The sequence below is a fragment of the Sorex fumeus genome, unplaced genomic scaffold (assembly GCF_029834395.1).
Source record: "Sorex fumeus unplaced genomic scaffold, SorFum_2.1 ptg000122l, whole genome shotgun sequence".
Taxonomy (NCBI): Eukaryota; Metazoa; Chordata; class Mammalia; order Eulipotyphla; family Soricidae; genus Sorex; species Sorex fumeus.
This window is the reverse complement of record NW_026606179.1, coordinates 30,283,615-30,304,387: the sequence shown is the minus strand read 5'-3', so window position 1 is coordinate 30,304,387 and position 20,773 is coordinate 30,283,615. Positions and strand designations below refer to the sequence as shown.

The 20,773-nt window shown below is 41.8% G+C and overlaps 1 protein-coding gene across 1 annotated transcript in view; it reads right to left on the bottom strand.

Moving 5' to 3' along the window:
• The window catches only part of LONP2 (lon peptidase 2, peroxisomal), a 98,549-nt gene extending 78,331 nt beyond the window's left edge, over window positions 1-20,218 (bottom strand). Inside the window, exons 1-5 of the mRNA XM_056136585.1 lie at window positions 19,872-20,218; window positions 11,145-11,379; window positions 6,798-6,929; window positions 4,667-4,789; window positions 1,074-1,237 (exon numbers count right to left, since the gene is read on the bottom strand). Of these exons, the coding sequence (XP_055992560.1) occupies window positions 1,074-1,237; window positions 4,667-4,789; window positions 6,798-6,929; window positions 11,145-11,379; window positions 19,872-20,104 (887 nt within the window). The 5' untranslated portion in view covers window positions 20,105-20,218. The remainder of the gene's footprint in view (window positions 1-1,073; window positions 1,238-4,666; window positions 4,790-6,797; window positions 6,930-11,144; window positions 11,380-19,871) is intronic.
• Window positions 20,219-20,773: the final 555 nt, after the last annotated feature.

Below are 20,773 nucleotides of genomic sequence, written 5' to 3'. Positions count from 1 at the left end.
TTGTATTTGACAGTTTACTGAAGCCAACATTTGAAAAAAGATCAGTGAAATTGGTATTTAACTCAGGATTAAGAATATTTTAAGTAGGCTGGAGGGGAAAAGGGTGATGGGAGGGAACCTGGGGATACTGGTGCTAGAAAATGTACACTGATAGAGGGATGAATGTTGGAAGACTGTATGACTGAAACCTAATCAGGGACAGCTTTGTAAGGGTCTATTTCACAGTGATTCAATACAAAAGTACAAATAAAATAAAAAAGAACATTTTAGGAGAGCCTGGCAAGCTACCGAGAGTATCTCGCCTGCGCGGAAGAGCCTGGCAAGCTACCCGTGACGTATGCAATATGCCAAAACACAGTAACAACAAAGTCTCCAATGGAGACGTTACTGGGCCCGCTCGAGCAAATCGATGAACAACGGGAGGACAGTGACAGTGATTTACAAATAACCCCCCAAACATGACATCATTGTGCCATATGCTGTACCTTAACCTCTCCCATGGTTTCAGTTACCATTTAGGATAAAATCTGAAAACATATACAAATGTATACATACATACATACATATAATAATACATATATATTAACAATGTAATTCCTCTTTATATAAAAGGATTTATTCCTTTTAACACTGGTGGAGGGAAGTTGACACTGGTGGAGGGACTGGTGATGAATTATTGTATGCCTAAAATACAATCATCAATAACTTTGTAAATCATGGCTCTTTAATAAAAAAATTTTTTTAATTACTTATTCCTTCTAAAGAATTAATTCAATAAAGAATATTTTAAGAGTCAGATTCTGGGTGAGAATGAAATGGGACAAATATTCCACAGATCACAGTAATAACCCGAGAATTAGAAAAGTCATGAAAGAGTAAACAACGGAAAAATAAGATGAACAGAGTGATCTATGACCATATCAAATATGAGAGAGATCAAAGAACATTAAAAAAAAATGACTCAGCTTTCAGTTTGTTATCCCAAGTAGCAGATTTATGATCCCATGAACAACACTTCTCAACATTAGAAGGCAATATGAAAATACTCAAGAATGAATGCTGTCAAAATTCACCTTTTTATCTCTTTAACACAAACTTTATGGGCCTGCTCTGGCATACTGGATGTTCGTATTTTTTTCTCTAGCATGATAATGTCATCATTATCTTCATCCTCTTCCTCATCTTCTAAAGTAGCTGGGATGTGTGTGATCCTCCTAATAGGGCGTATGGCTATAACCTGAAGCAGAAGATCGAAAAGTTAAATGGCCGAAATAGTTCGAACTGAAGTGCTCCGACACTGCAGACTGGTGCTGAGTAAACTGTTTTTTACAGGCAGACCTTAAATTTTTTCCTGTTTTGTCTTGTTTTGGGACCACACCCCGCTGTGCTCAGGAGCTAGTTCTGACTCTGTGCCCAGGCACGAACCCTTGTGGTGCTTGGAGACTATGTGGTGCTGGGAATGAAATCGACCTAGAATCAGTGAAAGCAATCACATAAAAGGCTCCTGTACTAACTCTTTTTATAACTCAAGTTATAAAGTAATTTTGAGTTCTGAAGTGTGTTTAACCAGTCTGGTGCCCTAGAAAAGGAAACAGCAAGTAGGTTACTCCTTTCTCTCTCAACAGTTTCCTCACCCCACTTTACTGCTTCCTTCTTCAGTCTCACCAGGGAGACATCCTTCATGGTGTTCTTCCCGACAACTTGTTCTCTTCGATAAAAGCATATTTCTGTCACAAATCTCTGCCACTATTCTCAGTCTTTCATCTACTATCCATTAACCCTCAGAGAACTGTCACTTTCACTCCTGTCCACATCAAAAACATTTTCCTAATCTTACCTCAGTCCACATGTAATAACAGTAAATCAGCCCAACATAGATTTCAAGAGATAATACAGCGAATAAGGTGCTTGCCTGCACACAGCCAACCAGGTTCGATCCCTGGCACCCAATACAGTCTGCTGAGCCTGTGAGGAGTGATTCCTGAGTGCTGAGCCAGGATTAAACCCTAAACTCCAACTGCACAGTCAGATATGACCCAAAAGCCAAGGGGGGCGGGGGGAAGATTTCAGACAGATCTCATCATCTTCATAATTGTATGATAATGAGGATATTACTAATCAACAGAGCACAGAAAGATTACTTAATAGTGCCAATGGGGTCAAAAGTTATTGGATTAGAAAAATACAACCAGTCTCCACACTATACAATCAGTCTCCACACTAAGAAAACATTAAGTACAGGGGTTACAGAGTTAGATACTGTTTAGTGACATCTGCAATTGTTTGTTCATTGCGGCACTCTTTGCAATAGCCAGAATCTGGAAAAAACCTGAGTGCCTGAGAACAGATGACTGGTTAAAGAAACTTTGGTACATTTACACAATGGAGTACTATGTAGCTGTTAGAAAAGATGAAGTTATGAAATTTACATACAAGTGGTACTACATGGAAAGTATCATGTTAAGCGAAATGAGTCAGAAAGAGCGGGATAGACACAGAAATATTGCATTCATCTGGGGAACATAAAGCAACAAAACGGGAGACTAACACCCAGGAATGGCTCAGATTAGTACCAGGAATTTTGCTCCATGACTTGAAGGCCAGCCATATGTGCTAGGTGAAAAGGAAGCTCAGATAGAGAAGAGAGCACCAAATAAAGGGTGTTGTGAAGACCCTCCCAGGGTGGGAGAGACATGCTAAAAGTAGTCTATAGACCAAACATGATTGCCACTCAATGCCTTTCTGGCAAAACACAGTACCCAAAAGAAGAGAGAGAGAACAAGGGGGAATGCCCTGCCACAGCGGCAGGGTGGGACGGGGGGGGGGGGGGGGGGGGGAATGGGGGGTGGGAGGGATGCTAGGACCCGTGGTGGGGGAGGATGGGCACTGGTGGAGGGATGGGTACTTGATCATTGTATAACTGAAACCCAAGCACAAAAATTTATAAGTCTATAAATGTACCTCATGGTGTTTCACTAATAAAAAAAATGATTAAATAAAAAAAATCTGAAGTAAAATTAAAACACTGGAGGACAGTGGGCTTTCAGTTTGCACCTCAGGAAAAGACTAACAGTTTGACTAAAGGAAAAACTGAAATTCACATGTTAAAAACAAAAACAAACAAAAAAAGAAGCCAAATTGTGGAACAACACACAGACACACTTTTTTTTCAGGATACTTCTTTTTAACAACTAGGGTTTCATCCCCAGCAGTTCTTAGTGGTCCAGAGCTGCTCTTGCTAAACTACCAGTGCAGGCCAAGAGGTTTTGTGCCAGGGTCCAGCAGCGCTGTACTCGGGTTCAACTGAGAGCTTTAGAAGCACTTGCGCCATCTCCCAACCCCATGGAGTATGTTTTTGATGACTGCATTAAAAAAAAAAAAAAGAAAGAAGGCAGGGGCTAAGGCACTGCCTTCATCTGTAGCCAATCCCAACCCCAGCACTGCATGGTCCCTGATTGACGCTAAGCAAATAGCGGGGTATGGCCCAAAACCCAATAAAACTCCTTTTAAAAAAATCATGCTCAACGGTACTCATCACAGTTATCTGCTATATTTTTTTCTTTTATACAGGATCACTGTGAGACACACAGTTACAAAATTGCTCATGACTGGGTCTCAGTCATACAATGTTCCAACATCCTATGCCTTCACCAGGGCACATTTCCCCCCATCAATGTCCCCAGTTCCCCTATCGCCACACCGTTCACCCCCCTCAGCCCATCTCTGTGGCAGACACTTTTTTTCTCTTTCCCACCCTCCCCATCTCTCTCTCTCTCTCTCTCTCTCTCTCTCTCTCTCTCTCTCTCTCTCTCTCTCCCTCTCTTTCCCTTTTAGGCACTGTGGTTTGCAATATTGTTACTGAAAGGGTATCACTACATCCCTTTACCTCATTTCAGCACAACTGGTTTTTATTTTTTAATGTAGCATATTGCTGGAGCAATAGCACAGCGGTAGGGTGTCTGCCTTGCATGCGGCAAACCCAAGTTCGATTTCTCTGCTCCTCTTGAAGAGCCTGGCAAGCTACTGAGAGTATCTCGCCCGCACGGCAAAGCCTGGCAAGCTACCCGTGACGTATTTGATATGCCAAACACAGTAACAACAAGTCTCACAATGGAGACATTACTGGGCCGGCTTGAGTGAATTGATGAACAACAGGAGGTCAATGCTATAGTGTTAATGTAGCATATACTGAAAACAAACAAACCAGGCCAAAAATAAAAAATAAAAAAGAAATAGAGAGAGAGAGATGACTTAGTAAGATATCCTTTTTAGTAATTACTAAAATAAAAAAGGGAGAAAAGATTCTCTTTTTTTGTGAAAGTATAAGTATGGGAGGCTTCCACTACTGAAGTTTCTGGGTTAGATTCCCAGCACTGTTTCATTTTTTTTAAGTCGGGGTGGATTTGAAGCGATGGCTCAAAGTGGTCCATAAACAGGAGTCCTGGGTTCAATCCCTGGCAACACAATGTTCCACCAAGCACCACCGGGAGGTTTCCTGAACACTTTAATGGTAAAAAGACAGTAACTTTTATTTCTTTACTCTTTTCTTTGTAGTTTCCCGCATTTTTACCACCCTCCCCCCATTTTTCTTAAGAAACCAAACCTTGGATTTCACATTGATACAAACAAATGGAAATGTAAAGCAATGTACAAGAGAAATATTTACTCGTTTGTCATCATCTTGCTTGTGTTTTCTGGTTTTCTGAAGCAATTTCAAGCCTTCAATTTGTCTGACAAGCAGCGGTATGGTCATCTTAAACCGCTCCTCAAGACTCACGGCATCTAAAATCTAAAGAAATATGAGTTAATTTTTTGCCTCCAGAAACACAAAGCAGTCAGTCTTACCTAAAACTGCTAACAGAAAAAATACAACTCCTAGTAGTACTCACAGGTACACCATGACTAACAACCAAATTAATTAAACTGAAGAAGTAACGTTATCTGGCATGAATATCAAAATCCTAACAAGAAAATAGCTATCTTGAGTTTTCATTTTAAAAAAGAAAACACTGTGGAGTTCATGCCCACTTCAATCAGCTTAATCAATGGCTGAATAGCAGGACTCCTACATTTAATATAAATAATTAATCAAGAAGAAAATGCTGCTTCAAGTTAGTAAGAACAAACATGCTGTTTTATTTCCTCTTTCTGGGAATTACTCTCTCCACTGAATATTAGGTCTAAACAAACTGTAAGTTAAAATATTATATTTTTATATACAGAGTTTCTCACCAGGTGACATATCACCCATTGTCACTCCCCCAGGATGGTCCCTGGGGGCCAACAGGTGAAAATCATGTAAAGAGGGGCCCATGGAACAAGACTAGGTACTAACAAGTATAGGGGCCAACAAGTGGGGTGGGAGGCCCAGGAAAAAAACAAGGTCAAGAGGCACTCATCAGAAAAGGGTTGAGAAACACACCACCAGAATAGGAGTAATCATGGCCAATATCCAAGTAATTCATTTGATTACCTAATGCCCTCCGTCCCCTCAATAAGACACAAGTGCTAACGTCCCAGAAATCAGGTTTATCTCTAGTCCTAGTCTCTTTTACTCCTATCAGTTGTAATAAGTTCTTATGCTTATATTAACCTATTTTGAATAGTTGGAGTTGTTTTTATAGTAGCTGGATTTAAGTACTAAATCGACCAATTGTTTCAATAGAAACTTAAATGATTTATGAATATTCAATACTTTTTACTTTGAAAATACTATAAAAAGGAAGTGTGCAAGAAAACTTTTGAGATTAAAAATAACACAAATTTAATATTCTGCGCTTGGCTTATTTTTCAAGGGCTTCTTTTTTTAAGTGTAAAGGATGTTTCCATATATGCAACACTCTAAAGATTTAAAGTGAATACATTTTAATTTATAGCTTTTATAAGTTATGATTCTGTCCAGTTCCTCTAAGCCTGAATCCTGATCTTCAAGATTTTAAAGAAGCTAAAATGCCTTAAGTGTCTTTAAACTCATTTTACCTTAGACCCTATAAATCATAGAAAATGATTTGTACATTAAGTTGAAGTAAAAAAAAAAAAGCAGCGTGAAAAATTATATTAAAGTGAAGGGTGAAGAGCCCATTTTATGCCAAGGGCCATCTGAATATTGATATGACCCACAATCCTGGCAGACAGGAGGGCTATGTCTCATGCTGAGACATGAAGAGACATGCGTGTATGTACCATCATGTGCCAGGGCCAGACTACAGGATTCTGCAGGTGTGGTACAATCCTCAGGCCAGACAGTCTCTGCTCCTCTATTAAAATGAGCCCATATTTAAGGCAAAGGTTACAGCACCATACCTTTTCAATACCAAAATATAAAAATAAAGAGTAGTGAGCAGTACTGGAGGATAGTACAGTGGATAAAGTGCTTGTCTTGCATCCAAATAACTCTGACTCAAATCCCTAATACTATATATAGTCCCCTGAGTAATGCCAGGGGTCACTCCCAAACACAGCATCAGGAATCGGCCCCGAGCATCACTAGATGTGACCTTACAGCTAACTGAAACAAAAATGATCATAATAATATTTATTTATGTTATATTTTTCATTATTCTGGCTTAACTTTTTCCATAAACTGAAAAACAACTAGCACTAATTGTGTAAATTAAAGTGTTGCATATAGATAAAGGCAAAGCAGTATCTTTTAAAAGTCAATTTAAGGGTAAAAGCACTATAATTCCTTCTGAGAATCTCAAATCTCTTACCTGAGGGTCAAAATTTACTATCTATATCCAAATTAAAAAGTGACAGGGCAAAATCAGCATTCAAGAAGAGATATTGCACAATACCTGGAGCTTCTCTTTGTTGGTTGTTCGGATAATGGAGGTCAGTATATCAGGTAAAGCTTCTCTCGGTAGACTGTCTAAAAGACGTCTTAATTTAGCAACTGCAGGGACAGACATGTCTAACATTTCAACCAACTAGAAGAGAAAAAAACATTTTTAATGACATCCATCTAACATTATGTGTGAACTGAAAAAAAAATTAGACTTCAATATAGGTTTACAGTCTGGGTATTTTTTTCTTTTTTAAAGGACTTCAGTGCCCCTCCTCTCCAAAAGGCCTATAAAAATCAACTTTATAGGAAAGTTACAACAATAAAATAATTCCTATAAAAAACCCTAAATTCACTAACCATTAACATTTGGCAATTTTATTTTCTCTCTTTATACATACACATATGCGCGTGCACGCATGCACGCACACACACAAACACACACAGATAGATTCCTGACCTTGTCTTTTTTTTTTAACTTTAAACACTGTGGTTTACAAAGCTGTTCATAATACAGTTGTTAAGGGTTTTTAATGTTCCAACACAAATTCCACCCACCATCAGAGCGACATACCCACTATTATGTTCCCATTTTCCCAACCACACACCACACCTGTCCCCTTAGCAGGCATAAGATAACTTATTTTATGTTATTTGTTATAGCTAAATATCTAGTGGAATTATCAAAAATACTACAGTAAAAGAAAATTTGTGAAAATTGTGATATCTCACCACGAAGTCATTAAGTCCTTGTCTGAGGGTTTGCTAAACCGTTTGTTGTTAGTCAGGCCTTATGCCCTATTTTTTTTTTTTTGGTTTGGTTTGGTTTATTGAGCTAAACCGGCTTGCTTTAGTATAACAAAGACATTCTACTAAATGATCACTATAATCTTCAAATTCTGGAAATTTAACATAGTTGATGCTACTATGAATTTTTTTTCTTTTTTTTCTTTCTGGGTCACACCCGGCAATGCACAGGGGTTACTCCTGGCTCATGTACTCAGGAATTACTCCCGGTGGTGCTTGGGGACCATATGGGATGCTGGGAATCAAACCCGAGTCAGCCACAAGCAAGGCAAACGCCCTACCCGCTATGCTATCTCTCCAGCCCCTGCACACTCTTTCTTACTTCCTCGAAATTGTGGCTGATCACAACCTTGATCTATAAAACATGGTAGATAGGAAGAGGTGGCAATTCTTTCTGGAAGAAATATTAAAAACCATCGAAAAAATCTGGTCCAGAATAATGAATGGGGAGGGCATGGCCAACCTGGGTTTGAGCCTGGCATCTCACATATGGTCCCCCTGAGGAGTAATGAGTAATTCCTGAGTGCAGGGCCAGTAGTAACCCCTGAGCACAGCTGGGTGTGCCCCAACTACCAAACAAACAATTTGAGAAATCTGTCACCTTTTCAGCATGTTTTGAGATATTTCTCTAACCCACTTAAAGTCCCTATATCACTCTTAGTAGGGAAATTATCATGACCCCTAATTTAAGGTATGAAGCATAAGTTAGAAATATACTTTTATTATAAAATGGGATTTTTGTAAATGTTACTGATTTGTGGGTCACACCCATATGTGCTTTGGGCTTACTCCTACTGGGCCTTGAGAGAACCATTTGAGGTGCCAGGGATCAAACTAGTTCAGCTTCAAGGAGGGGCAAGTGTTCTATCTGCTATAATACTCTACAGTCCCATGGATGAGATTTTTGAGTACTCAATGCTATAATACTTAGCCCTTACTAATTCACAAATGATATAGCAAACAACTCAATTACTTAAGTATTTCTTCTGCCAGTCATTATCTAACCAATCTTAAGGGACTATAATTTCTGAATCTATTCATTACCTGGAGAGAGTCAAGGTAATTAAATTATCATTTTGATGAAACTGTTCAGATGGGTGAAATAGAAAAATAAAATTGAAAAACTCTTATAGGAATTCATCTGAATACGTGCACTGAAATAGTTGAAACCTATTAGCCAAGCACCTAATGCATACAAACTATTTTCTCTATATCAGAAATGCTCAGATAAATTCAAATTTCTTTCTCAGTAAAGGTTTTGTTTTTGAGTCCCCAGGTTTTTTTTTTTAGCATTTTTTTAAATTTAATTTTTATTAATGACAAACCATGATCTCCAAGCCTACTCGGATCGGGGCTGAGCATCCTCCACCCAGAGCCTCCAAATTCCAGTAGGCGGGGGTCACACTCACCAACTGGCCCCCTGGTGCTGTGTAATCCCATCAACGGCCAAGACTCAGAGACTATAAAACCCAGCTCCTGGAAGAGAACAGCGCAGAGTCTTCTGCCCCCATGCCTGGCTGTCCTCACTGGGTCCCCTTGGAGGGGAGCGGGTTGAGTTTCCCTCCCCGCCCCGACCGGGGCTCTGGCAGCCAAAGACTTCCAGAACCAGCCACCACCATGCTGAGACCACTCTCCACATGCATGAAGGTACCGGCAGAGGAACAAAGGCATGCGGGTCCCGGGACTGAGATCTCCAAGCCTACTCAGATCGGGGCTGAGCATCCTCCACCTAGATCCTCCAAATTCCAGCAGGCGGGGGTCACACCCACCAACTGGCCCCCTGGCGCCGTGTAATCCCATCAACGGCCAAGACTCAGAGACTATAAAACCCAGCTCCCGGAAGAGAACAGCACAGAGTCCCCTGCATTCACTGCCGCGCGACAACTTATTATCTCATTCCTACTTTGGACAAACTGGCAGGCTACCGAATGTAACCTGCCCACACGGCAGAGTCTGGCAAACTCCCCGTGGTGTACCCAATATGCCAAACACCAGTAACAATGATGGGTCTCATTCTCCTCACTCTGAAAGAGCCTTGAATATGGCACTTTTAAAAAAATCTTAGGGCTAGGATGAAGGAGACGTTACTGGGGCCTGCTCGAGGCAATCAACGAATAACAGGATGGTCGTGATCGTGACAAACCATGAGGTACAGTTGTAGACTTACAAATTTTTGTGCTTGAGTTTCAATTATACAATGATTAAGTAACCATCCCTCCACCAGTGCCCATTTTCCACCACCACGGATCCCAGTATCCCCCCCCCCAACCCCCGCCCCCCCATCCCATCCTGCCTCTGTGGCAGGGCATTCCCTTTTGTTCTCTCTCCTTTTGGGTGCTGTGGTTTGCCAAAGAGGCATTGAGTAGCAATCATGTTTGGTCTAGAGTCTACTTTCAGCATGCCTCTCCCATTCTGGGAGGATCCTCCCAACACTCTTTATTTGGTGCTCCCTTCTCTATCTGAGCTGCCTTTCCCCCCTTTCCCCTAGCATGTGCGGCTGGCCTCCAAACCATGGAGTAAACCTCCTGGTACTAATCTCGAGCCCCCAGTTTGTTATGGTCCAAGTTTCCTTTGTTTCTAGTTCACCAAATCAGAAGGATATTGCTTCTAGTGCCACACTGGATATAAACACAATCAACTCCTGGACATACTTGAAATTACCATTTTGTTTTACTATAGGATCTTGGGTCACACCTGAGTGCTTAGTTAGGACTTACAAGTAAAGTCAGCACTCAGGGATCTGGGGGAGCATACGAGGTGATGGAGACTGAACCCAAGTCACCCTCATACAAGGGAAGCACCTTATCCACTACACTATTTCCCTCCCCACTTCCATCACCAAACACCTTTTAATCATCAAGGATGTCTGTAGTCAAGTTTGTAATCATACACCTGTTAGGATCACCAGATTACATTACCAAAAAAGTTGAAAACTACATTTATATTTCAGCAAAATCTGAAAAAGTAGGACAAGGGGTGGCGTTTTTGTTCAATATACAATTAATCAAAAATTCATATGTCCAAATCAAGAAGTCAAATATTAATGTAAGCATATAACACATGCTTCCCTCTTAGCACTGTTATTAATATAGAAATTTATATATATATGGAACAGAGCAATCTTCCATAATTATTGCTACACACTCTGTGACCTTGATTTCTGAACCAGTACATGCAATTTAATGCTTATAGTCTTACGATAGCTTCCATGTGGAGGCTATTTTTTAACATCAGTTGTGTTTAATAACTAGGTGTCTTACACACACCAAAGTCACGATAAAAGTTCTAGAAATATTCTTTGCAAAAATTCCACAAAGGGTTGGCTAATATATTATAGAATAATTCTGATGCAAGCCCAGCTGTGAACAAATTGAAATTGATATACAATTAAATTTTAAGCCTATGGAGTTCATTTGAAATTAAAATATTATAGCGTTAAATCCTCTGAATATATTGTCCTAAGATTTCACTATCCAATGCAGTCACCGTATCTCAGAGCACAAAAGAAGCCGAAGGGAAAAGGATTTTAAGAAAAAGAATAAAAGCAACTCACCTGTACTGCATATTTGTAAAACTGTTCCGAGAGTTCTCCTAGTTCTTCCCTCGATTTACAGGTGTTGGGAAATTCCTCCAGACGGTCCAACTGCTCCACCTCAGCCACGGGATAGGGTTTCTCTTTTAAGACCTGCACAATCTGGAACCGGCACAGGCCTGTGATCAGCAAAGTATAGTGGGGCTTGGGCCAGTTGCTGCCCACAACCTGAACTGCCAATGCAGCGGTGCCAATTCTGAAAAACATGCAAAACATCAGTGTTACAAGATGCTCCATACGGTAGGCAGAAACTGGCCTGAGAAAGTGCTTTTCTGGAGAAACTCTATTGTAGAAAAAAAAAAAAGAAGTAAGGCCTAAATGAATTTTCTGTTTAGCATCAAGTAATAATTCAGTCACTATTAATAAACCCTGGGTCAAAGAAGACCATGTACTTCTAATTAGCACCTCTTTTAAAAATTATGGAGGAATTCCTAAATGTTTCAATTTATTTAAACATAAAAAAGGCAACTGAGCACGGAACTGGCGGGAGTCGAGGCTCCGCGGCGCCACTCGGGCAGAGCCAAGCCACCGGACCCTAAAAAGTCGCCCGCCAGGGAGCGATAGCACAGCGGGTAGGGCGTTCGCCTTACAAGCGGCCAACATGGCCGACCCGAGTTCGATTCCTTCGCCCCTCTCGGAGAGCCCGGCAAGTTACCGAGAGTATTCGATATGCCAAACACAGTAACAACAAAGTCTCCAATGGAGACGTTACTGGGCCCGCTCGAGCAAATCGACGATCAACAGGAGGGCCTTTACCTTTACCTTTTTTACCTTTAAAAAAGGCAAAAGTAGAACACAATTACACGGCTTAAATTGCCAAGCAGGAATGAGGTAATTAACACCAGAATAAATATTGGCATTTAACACATTAAAATATATACATGATGCAAATCAATCTAAGAACCCGCTTTAATACTAGTTTAGCTATTAAGATCAAGCCAGATTTTTATTAAATACAATCAACTTATAAAAATTCTATATATCCTGCTATGACAAACTACCACCGCATTCTGAGAATTGCCACAAAAATACCTCAAAATACTGAATTGCAGCATGGGGGAGACAACACAGTTATGGATTAAAACCCGGGTAAAGACCAACACCAATTTTTTATTTATTATTTTTTTTTTTTTTTTGCTGTTTGGGTCACACCTGGCGATGCATAGGATTTATTCCTGTCCTACGCACTCAGGAATTACTCCTGGCGGTACTCGGGGTCCATATGGGATGCTGGGAATCGAACCCAGGTTGGCAGCGTGCAAGGCAAATGCCCTACCTGCTGTGTTACCGCTCCAGCCCCCAACACTATTTTTCTTAAAGAGACAAAGATCTGCACCTCAAAAAAGTTTTCATGCCAGTTATACTTACTAAATACTAGTTAAAAAACTGTATTGTGTTGACTACACAATTCTGGACAAGTCACACATAGAATTAATTCACAACAAGTCTCAGGCAGAACCAAGCCAAAGTTATACAAAATAGAAAAATCAACATTCAGAAGACACTTCTAACACCTCAACTAAATATTTTTTTCTGCTTTCAACCACAAAAAAGGTTCTCAGAAAAGAAATTAGAATAAAAATGACTAGAACTCTAAATATCCTGGTAAAACGACACTTGCCCATCTCAGACATACTGAATCATACAAAGAGCATGTGGATACTTTATTAGACTGCCTTACTTATATCGAATTATTGCTTGCTTATAGTGGCATCATTCTGCCATGCAAACTTCACAATATAAACTATGTACATCTTTCCTCATCACCTACACAATGTATATAGGGCATAACATTCAAACAAATTCCACCAAATTTAGAAAGATAAACATCTTAGAAAGAAAAACTACAAACTTTTAGAGAGCTGGAGTGATAATACAGCGGGTAGGGCGTCTGCCTTGCACGCGGCTGTGCTGGGTTAAATTCCTCCGCCCCTCTCAGAGAGCCCGGCAAGCTAATGAGAGTATCCTGCTCTCACGGCAAAGCCTGGCAGGCTACCTGTGACATATTCTATATGCCAAAAACAGTAACAACAAGTCTCAGTCTCACAATGGAGATGTTACTGGTGCCTGCTCGAGCAAATCGATGAACAGCGGGAGGACAGCACTACAGTGGTACAAACTTTTAGAACTTGAAATGATTTCACAATTATACAGTATTTTGAGTTGCACTGTGGCTGCTTTTCTTCATCCAAGTTATACTTCCTTTTCCTGAAAACTAATTCAGGTTGCTTGAGAAAGTCAATCATTCCCAAAGGACAAGGGAACAGTTAAAGCCGGGAACAACTAAGACCGTAATTCACTATTAAGAATATCTAACAATGCTTCAAGTAGAAAGTGTTCTGTCTACAAGAAATATCAACAGACTGGAAACCGGATGCCTGGCCTCAGGGGTTTACAGAGAAACTGAAGAGAAAATAAAGAGAGGGAGGTGACAAATCCAACCTCCAAATGTGGAGATACACTTAATAATATAGGATATGTCACTAAGTGAAAGTGAGAATAAAATTTTCTTTCAGAGCAATACATACTAATCTAACGGCGAAATGAAGATGTACCAAACAGGAAAAATTGAGTTGGATTTCCACTATGCCTCTCCTGTCACTGTCTGTCCTCCCGTTGTTCATCGATTTGCTGGAGCGGGACCAGTAATGTCTCCATTGTGACAATTGTTACTGTGTTTGGCATATCGAATACGTCACAGGTAGCTTGCCAGGCTTTGCCATGCGGGCGAGATACTCTCGGTAGCTTGCCGGGCTCTCCGAGAGGGGCGGAGGAATCGAACTCGAGTGGGCCATGTTGGCTGGGTGCAAGGCAAACGCCCTACCACTGTGCTATCGCTCCAGCTCATGCCTCTCCTAATGGGACAAAATATAAAAAGATTTTAAATATGCTGACTGTTCTTACTATAAGTCACCTGTAATTAGGCAGAATGGACCCTTTACCCTTTTTAAAGAAAAGCATGAGCTGTGAAATAATATGCCTAGTGGCATATTTTGGGTGAAAAAGGCCAATGTTCAGTACTATTTTACAAATTCTACTGTATTTAGATTCTATAAAAAAAATTAGTATCATTCAACTAAACTAATAGTTTTCTTCTAAACATGTCTTATTTTTTTTTCTTTTTGGGTCACACCTGGCAATGCACAGGGGTTACTCCTGGCTCTGCACTCAGGAGTTACTCCTGGTGGTGCTCAGGGGACCATATGGGATGCTGGGAATCGAACCCGGGTTGGCCACGTGCAAGGCAACAGTGTGCTATCTCTCCAGGCCCTAAACATGACTTATAACACTTGATTATACTCCATTATAACACCTGCCTAATCTCTATTCATCATCTTCATCAATGGAATGATGCGGTTCTGCTACTGATAGGTGCTTTGTTGGGCATTTTTATAAAAGACCTAAATTTATACAACCAAGTACAGTATTCTTCCCCCATCAGACACTTCTACACCTTAACACTTAGATTTTTTACCTTTTTTTTTTTAATTTGGACCACACCTGGTTGTGCTCAGGGCTTACTTTGGGCAGCTTAAGGGACCTAGATAGGGTGCCAGGGTTGGAACTTGGGCAGACAAGTATACTACCCGCTGGACTGAAGTTCCAGCTCCTGGATATCTGGATATTTTATAGTTCAGAGACTTTTGAACTTGTAACTGGGATCTACTTTCAGAGTTATATATTTTTTAAATTACTGGGGTGGGGGTTATGCCCCGGGGTATACAGGGAGTGGGAAGCCTATTCCCTGGAGTAGCCATGGATTCTCATATGAGTGGGAATTAAGCCTGGGCTTCAAGCATGCAAAACATGCACTCTAGCCCTGTGAGCTATCTCCCTGGCCCCCCAAGTTACATTAAACCAAAATGTGGCTACAAGGAGTATGATACGTATAATTTGGAAACTGACTTAGATAATGGAAGAGTTCCCAAAATATTTGAGATTGATCAAATGTAGTGGTAGAAAAATCTGTAAGTGCAGGAAAGAAGCAGTTTTCCAAGATGATGGTTCTATGTAATATCTAAACTCTGGTCAGTTTATATGCCACATACTTTTTCTTCTTTTTTTAAAAAAAAGTTAGTGCCCTCTTTGTTTCTTGTACCCCTCAACCTCTCAAGCCTTTTCTGCTCGGTCCCTATTCAAAGAACCTGGTGTTCCTGGTCCTCCCCAGATTTCCATTGATGAGATTTACATGTAAAACTTTTGGGTAGGGGGGTGGAGAAAGAGGGGGGAGGGAAGAGACAAAGAGAGAAAGAAGGCAGAGAGAGAGAGAGAGAGAGAGAGAGAGAGAGCCTGCCATAGGGGCAGTAGGCTGGAGGGGGCTATGCTGGGAAGGAAAATGGGGACATTGGTGGTGGGAAATGTACACTGGTGAAGGGACAGGTGTTGGAACATTGTATGGCTGAAAGCAATGGTGAACAAAGTTGCAACTGTGTATCTCAAGGTGATTTAGTAAAAAAAAAAAAATACTACTTTTTATTGGACAACTATGCCACTAATAAAAAATGATACATTGCTATGCAGTTTACAAGACATGCTTATAGGTATCCTTTCATTACATATCACCTTTCCCTAGGGTAAAAAAGACAGCTCTATAAAGACAGCTCTTTAGTATAAAATAACTGAGATTTGGAAGGTGAACAAGATTTAGACTGGTAAATGGTAAACATGGCTACACAGATATTAAATAACAACTGGAGACCTGATTGAGTTTTATACCAAGTTTTACTCTTTTCCCAAAACAATGGACTGTGGATGTATACCTTTGAAAATAAAGTTATTGTAGCTTCTAAATAGCTGGGATAGGAGAAAGCACAATTATTATTTAATATCTAAAAGGGCACATCCTAAAGACAGTAACAAGAAGCACTTCTATTGTAGCTCTGTAAAAAAAAAAAAGTTACATGTTTCTAGGAACCATACTCATAGTCTTATCTTGCTGTCACCCTGTTTGCCTTCTTGAATATTTTATCATTTTTGGCAAAATTTATCAAGACTAAAAATGATTTAGAAATACAAAGGATTCTATGAGGACAGCTCCAACTTCACCACACAATGTTCCTGAGACAGAAGAGAGAGAGAGAGAGAGAGAGAGAGAGAGAGAGACAGAGAGAGAGAGAGACAGAGAGAGAGAGAGAGACAGAGAGAGACAGAGAGAGACAGAGACAGAGACAGAGAGATAAAGAAATTGGCTGCCATACAAGAGTAAATGTAGATTTAGGAAAATCTAAATGAAGCTATCCATCATATATTTGCCAATGTAGATGTAAATGTAAATCTTACTATCATTTGATAATAATGCTGCAAGCAAGAGTAACACATGATTACTGTTACACTTTTTTTAAGACAATGTCATTGAAACTAATGTGAAGTTTCAGTGATGAAGAAGCCGAAAACTGGTAAGGGACTGAGAAATAAGCACTATGAGGAAGAGTAGCTATGTGTCCTGGAGAATATAAAAACTGGATGACCATCCTGAAAAGCAAAAAAGGACATACGCTAATTTATTATTCTTTTCCTAAGAAACAATGAGTCACTAGGAAGTCACTACAACAGTTAAACAGGGTGCCCTGAGGTGAGACAGGAGCCAAGTTCTACACTGGGGGGTGTTCAGAAGCTCTTCCTTGTAAGCTGCCCTGCTTTCCGGCAATACGCCTGCACAACACCAAGCAGAACAGTACAGTGCTATTATTTCAAACTGCAAAGGACATGCAGTAAGTAAACATCTCGCTCTGCTACCTCATGTGGCAAGTAATACAGGGACAAAGAACTTCAGAGGTTCCTTGAACACTGGAACAGAATCACCTGGTTGGTGCAAAGGAGACACAAGACATCAACTGAGTCCATCATCTTGCCTGTGGGGTACTACTACAATCTGGAAAAGCAGGTAACTGGGAAAGGGCAGATCTGAGTAATATTAAGGGTAACTCAACCTGACACCATTAATGCTTTTTCAAATGTCTTAAAAATGTACTTAAGGGGAAATAAGACAATGGTTCCTAACACTAGCAGAATGCAATGCAATCTTTCTACACAGGCTTTGCAAGAAGCAGGTATTTCTAGGATACCTAAATGGTGGGAGGTTGTTGTATAAAGCTGGAAATCTATGAAGAATTTTTATTATGTGCATTTTCCTCTTTTCTGTTCTTCTTCTTCTTCTTTTTTTTTTTTTTTTGGTGGGGACTGGCCACACCACTGTGTTCAGGGATACATCGTGTGGGGGTGGGAAGGGTCACCCCCACCAAAGTGCTCAGGGGATTTTGTGGGCTGGGAATGGAGATGAGTTTGATGCACACAAAAATCTACTCCGGCCAGCTGGACTGTCACCCAATTTCATTTTGTGCTTTCTAACTTTAACAACTGATGACCTTAAAATTGCTCTTTATTTAAAACAAGGCAGCAATATAAACATCAAGGATCAGATTACACACCTTTTTTTTTTTGGAAAAGATTTTATTTAAGAGAATAAAAAAGAACAAAAAGGCAGAAAGCCTCCCATGGAATGAGAGGGAGTCTTCCAAAGCAGGATTTCCACATTGCTTATTGGTGTTTACTTCCAGACAGGAAAAAGTGAGCTATTGTTATTTGGGAGGGATTTACATGAAAGAAGTTAAGAACTTTCTAAAACCTAGTCAGAATAGCAAAAAATAACTATTCAGGCTGTAAATATGACTAAATTTACTTTTGAAATCCACAGCATATCCATAGGAAATCACCATCAGGAACAAAGATATAAAACAGAGGCGGAAAAAAAATCAAATGAACACCACTCAACAGGCAATTAAGTGTCTAGGTTGTGAAAACAAAAAGTATGGCAAAGGGGCTGGAGTAATAGTACAGAGGGTTGAGTGTTTTGCTTGCACATGGCTGACCTAAGTTTATCACCCGTACCGGTATGGTTCCCAGAGCCAGTTAGGAATAATCCTTGAGCACAGAGGCAGGAATAGCTCCTGGGCACCTCCGGGGTGGGCCCCCTTCCCCTCCACCCCCTACAAAAAAAAGTATGACAGAAAATATTCAAGAGGCATAAGGAATGGGGTCAAGTGTAGGAAAACCAGAAACCAACAGAGATACCAGCAATAACCAAAACAGATCAGAGGGAAACCAAAATGTGTTTCCTCCTATGGACTAAGAGCAACTCGTAGGGCTTTTTCATTTTATTTTACTTTCAGAAAGGTTTCCTTTTAAGAATCTGAAAAAAACAGGGGGGGGGGGGCGGCTGGTGAGATAGTTCAAAGGGCCTGAGCTCATTTCATCCTAAGCGCCAGACTGCAGCCCACATGATACTCCAGGCAAAACACTCCCTGAACGCTGCACCCTACCCTACCAAAAATAACCTGAAACAAGCTACAGACTCCTGAAACTAGAGTCACAACATTTTAGATTAAAAGAAAGTCTTCCAGGCTGGAGAGATAGTACCAGGGTAGGGAGATTGCTCTGCATGCGGCGGACTTGGGTTCATGCCCTGCCAGGACTGATCCCTGAACATCACCTGAGTTACTAAAACAAATAAAACAATGTACTCCCAAACCCTCCCCAAATCTACTGTCAGGATCCACCTCTTTTTAAATAAGGGAACTGCATGCAAATGCCTCTACTAAACTGAAAATGTCTCAAAAATTCAGGACATGAAGGCAGGGACTTGGAGGTGAAGCTGAAGACAATAATGGCAATTTAGGACAGTATATTATATCCTAGCATCTTCCAACAGAAAAATGCTAGCCACGTATGTAATTTTAGCAGCCACATTATAAAGTGAAAAACAGGTAAACTGTTACATTTAATTTAGCCCCAAATAGGCAAAATATTACCACCATTCAACACTCAATCCATATAAAATTTATTAATCAGCAAGATATTTTTCGTACTGAAAATTCAAAACCTAGCCTTTTCAGCGTGTAGCACATTTAGGGTGAGGGGGCAGCCTGGTCTTTGCAGGACTAAAGGGTTTCCTGGGTCAGGCAGTCCTGCACACTTGATCAAGCGGCATCCTGCCTATCTCTATCTCGGTTTGCAGGGGCCGCGTTTCCTGCAGGTACCCACGGGAGGGCACCGGCTGCGGCAAACACAGGTCCCAGTTAAGCTGCTGCAAGCGGGACGCAGTTAATCTAAGTGCAAGGTGGCACTTAATCTAACACGCCTACAGTTAAGCTTCTTATGCTTGTTAGCTGCCGGGATGCAGAGGTGAAGTCCCCTCATTCAACATCACACAAACTGCAGCACCACGTTATCATGCCGGGGACAGCCAGGAAAGTTCCAGAGGAGGGGACGTGTGAGGCCTCTTAAGAAAAGAAGGACGCAGAGGGTGGGAGGAAAGGCCCTGGGTGGTGCAGCGCCGCCACTGTCCGGGACCAGAGGGCACTGAAGACCGAAGGAGGCCGGGAAGGGCCAGCAGGAGGCCGTGGCCAGAGGCCGGGAGGCGGGGCTGGACACTCAGAGAAGCCGGGCTGGCCTGCAGGGTGGGGAGGGGGAACTCAGATCCTCAGGGTTTGGAGCCGTACTCCGGGTGCAGATGTCACTATTCCATCACGTATAGCCCGGGGTCCATCAATTTCGCGCCCCACCCACCCCGACCGCCCCCTGCACTCGAGAGGCGCATGGGGCAGCACCGAGAGGCCGGACTGGCCGGGGCGGGGGCCCAGGAGCTGGGGGGGTGGGGGGTGGGGGGGTGTACACGGCCGCCCGGCCTACCTGTGCAGCGGTGGCAAGTCCTGCGCGTCGCTGGCGGGGTCGGGCGTGTTGGGGATGACTCCCAGGATGGTGCTCTGCAGCGACGTGCCCTTGAGCAGGCGGCTCCGCACCAGCTGCAGGTTGCGGGCCGAGTCCACGCTGGTGCGCATGGTGGAGCCGGGCAGCAGCACGCCCTCGTTGGTGAGCAGCAGCGGGAGGCGGCTGGGGATCTGGATCGGGCTCACGGACGACATGGCTGAGCTGAGGGTGGAGGGGGATCGTCCCCCGGGGACCGCGACCCTCAGCTCAGCCCCGCGGGCCGCTACCCCGGCTCTCGGACGCCGCCGCTTCCGGCCCCACAGGACGGCCCGCCCCTTGGCTGAGTGACAGCTGCGGCGCGCCGCCGCCTCCCGAGCGTGCGTCGTATTTCTGCGAGAAGAGGAGCCCCGCGTGCCCTGCGGTAGCTTTATCCTCGTTCCAACCAGGCTGACTTTTCTTCGAGCTAGCCCTTTTGTTGCTTGGAAGGATGATTCAGGTGTTTAAGTTATACCAACCTGAAATGTTTGGATGTTTCAGTTCGACTTGATTTTACGTATACAAAAGCTTTGCAGAAATAAAGTAGTGACTTCCCATTTACCTTTTACCCAGTTCCGTTCTCTTACCTTACATAACTAGAGTTCATTTATTAAAAATAAGAAACTAGTATTACTGTTACGTCACTCAGATTTTGCTACTTTCCTCAATAATGATGATCTAAACTTTAGTTTCTTATTGCAAGCATTAGAAGTAGCAGAAGGAAACAAACCTAAGAGCAAGGGAAAGTTAAGGAACAGGGAATAAATCATATTACTTTAGAGCCTGATTTACTGGCGCCTTGCATTGAGCATTTTCTGATCTTGGACACCGTATTCTTCTGGGTAAAA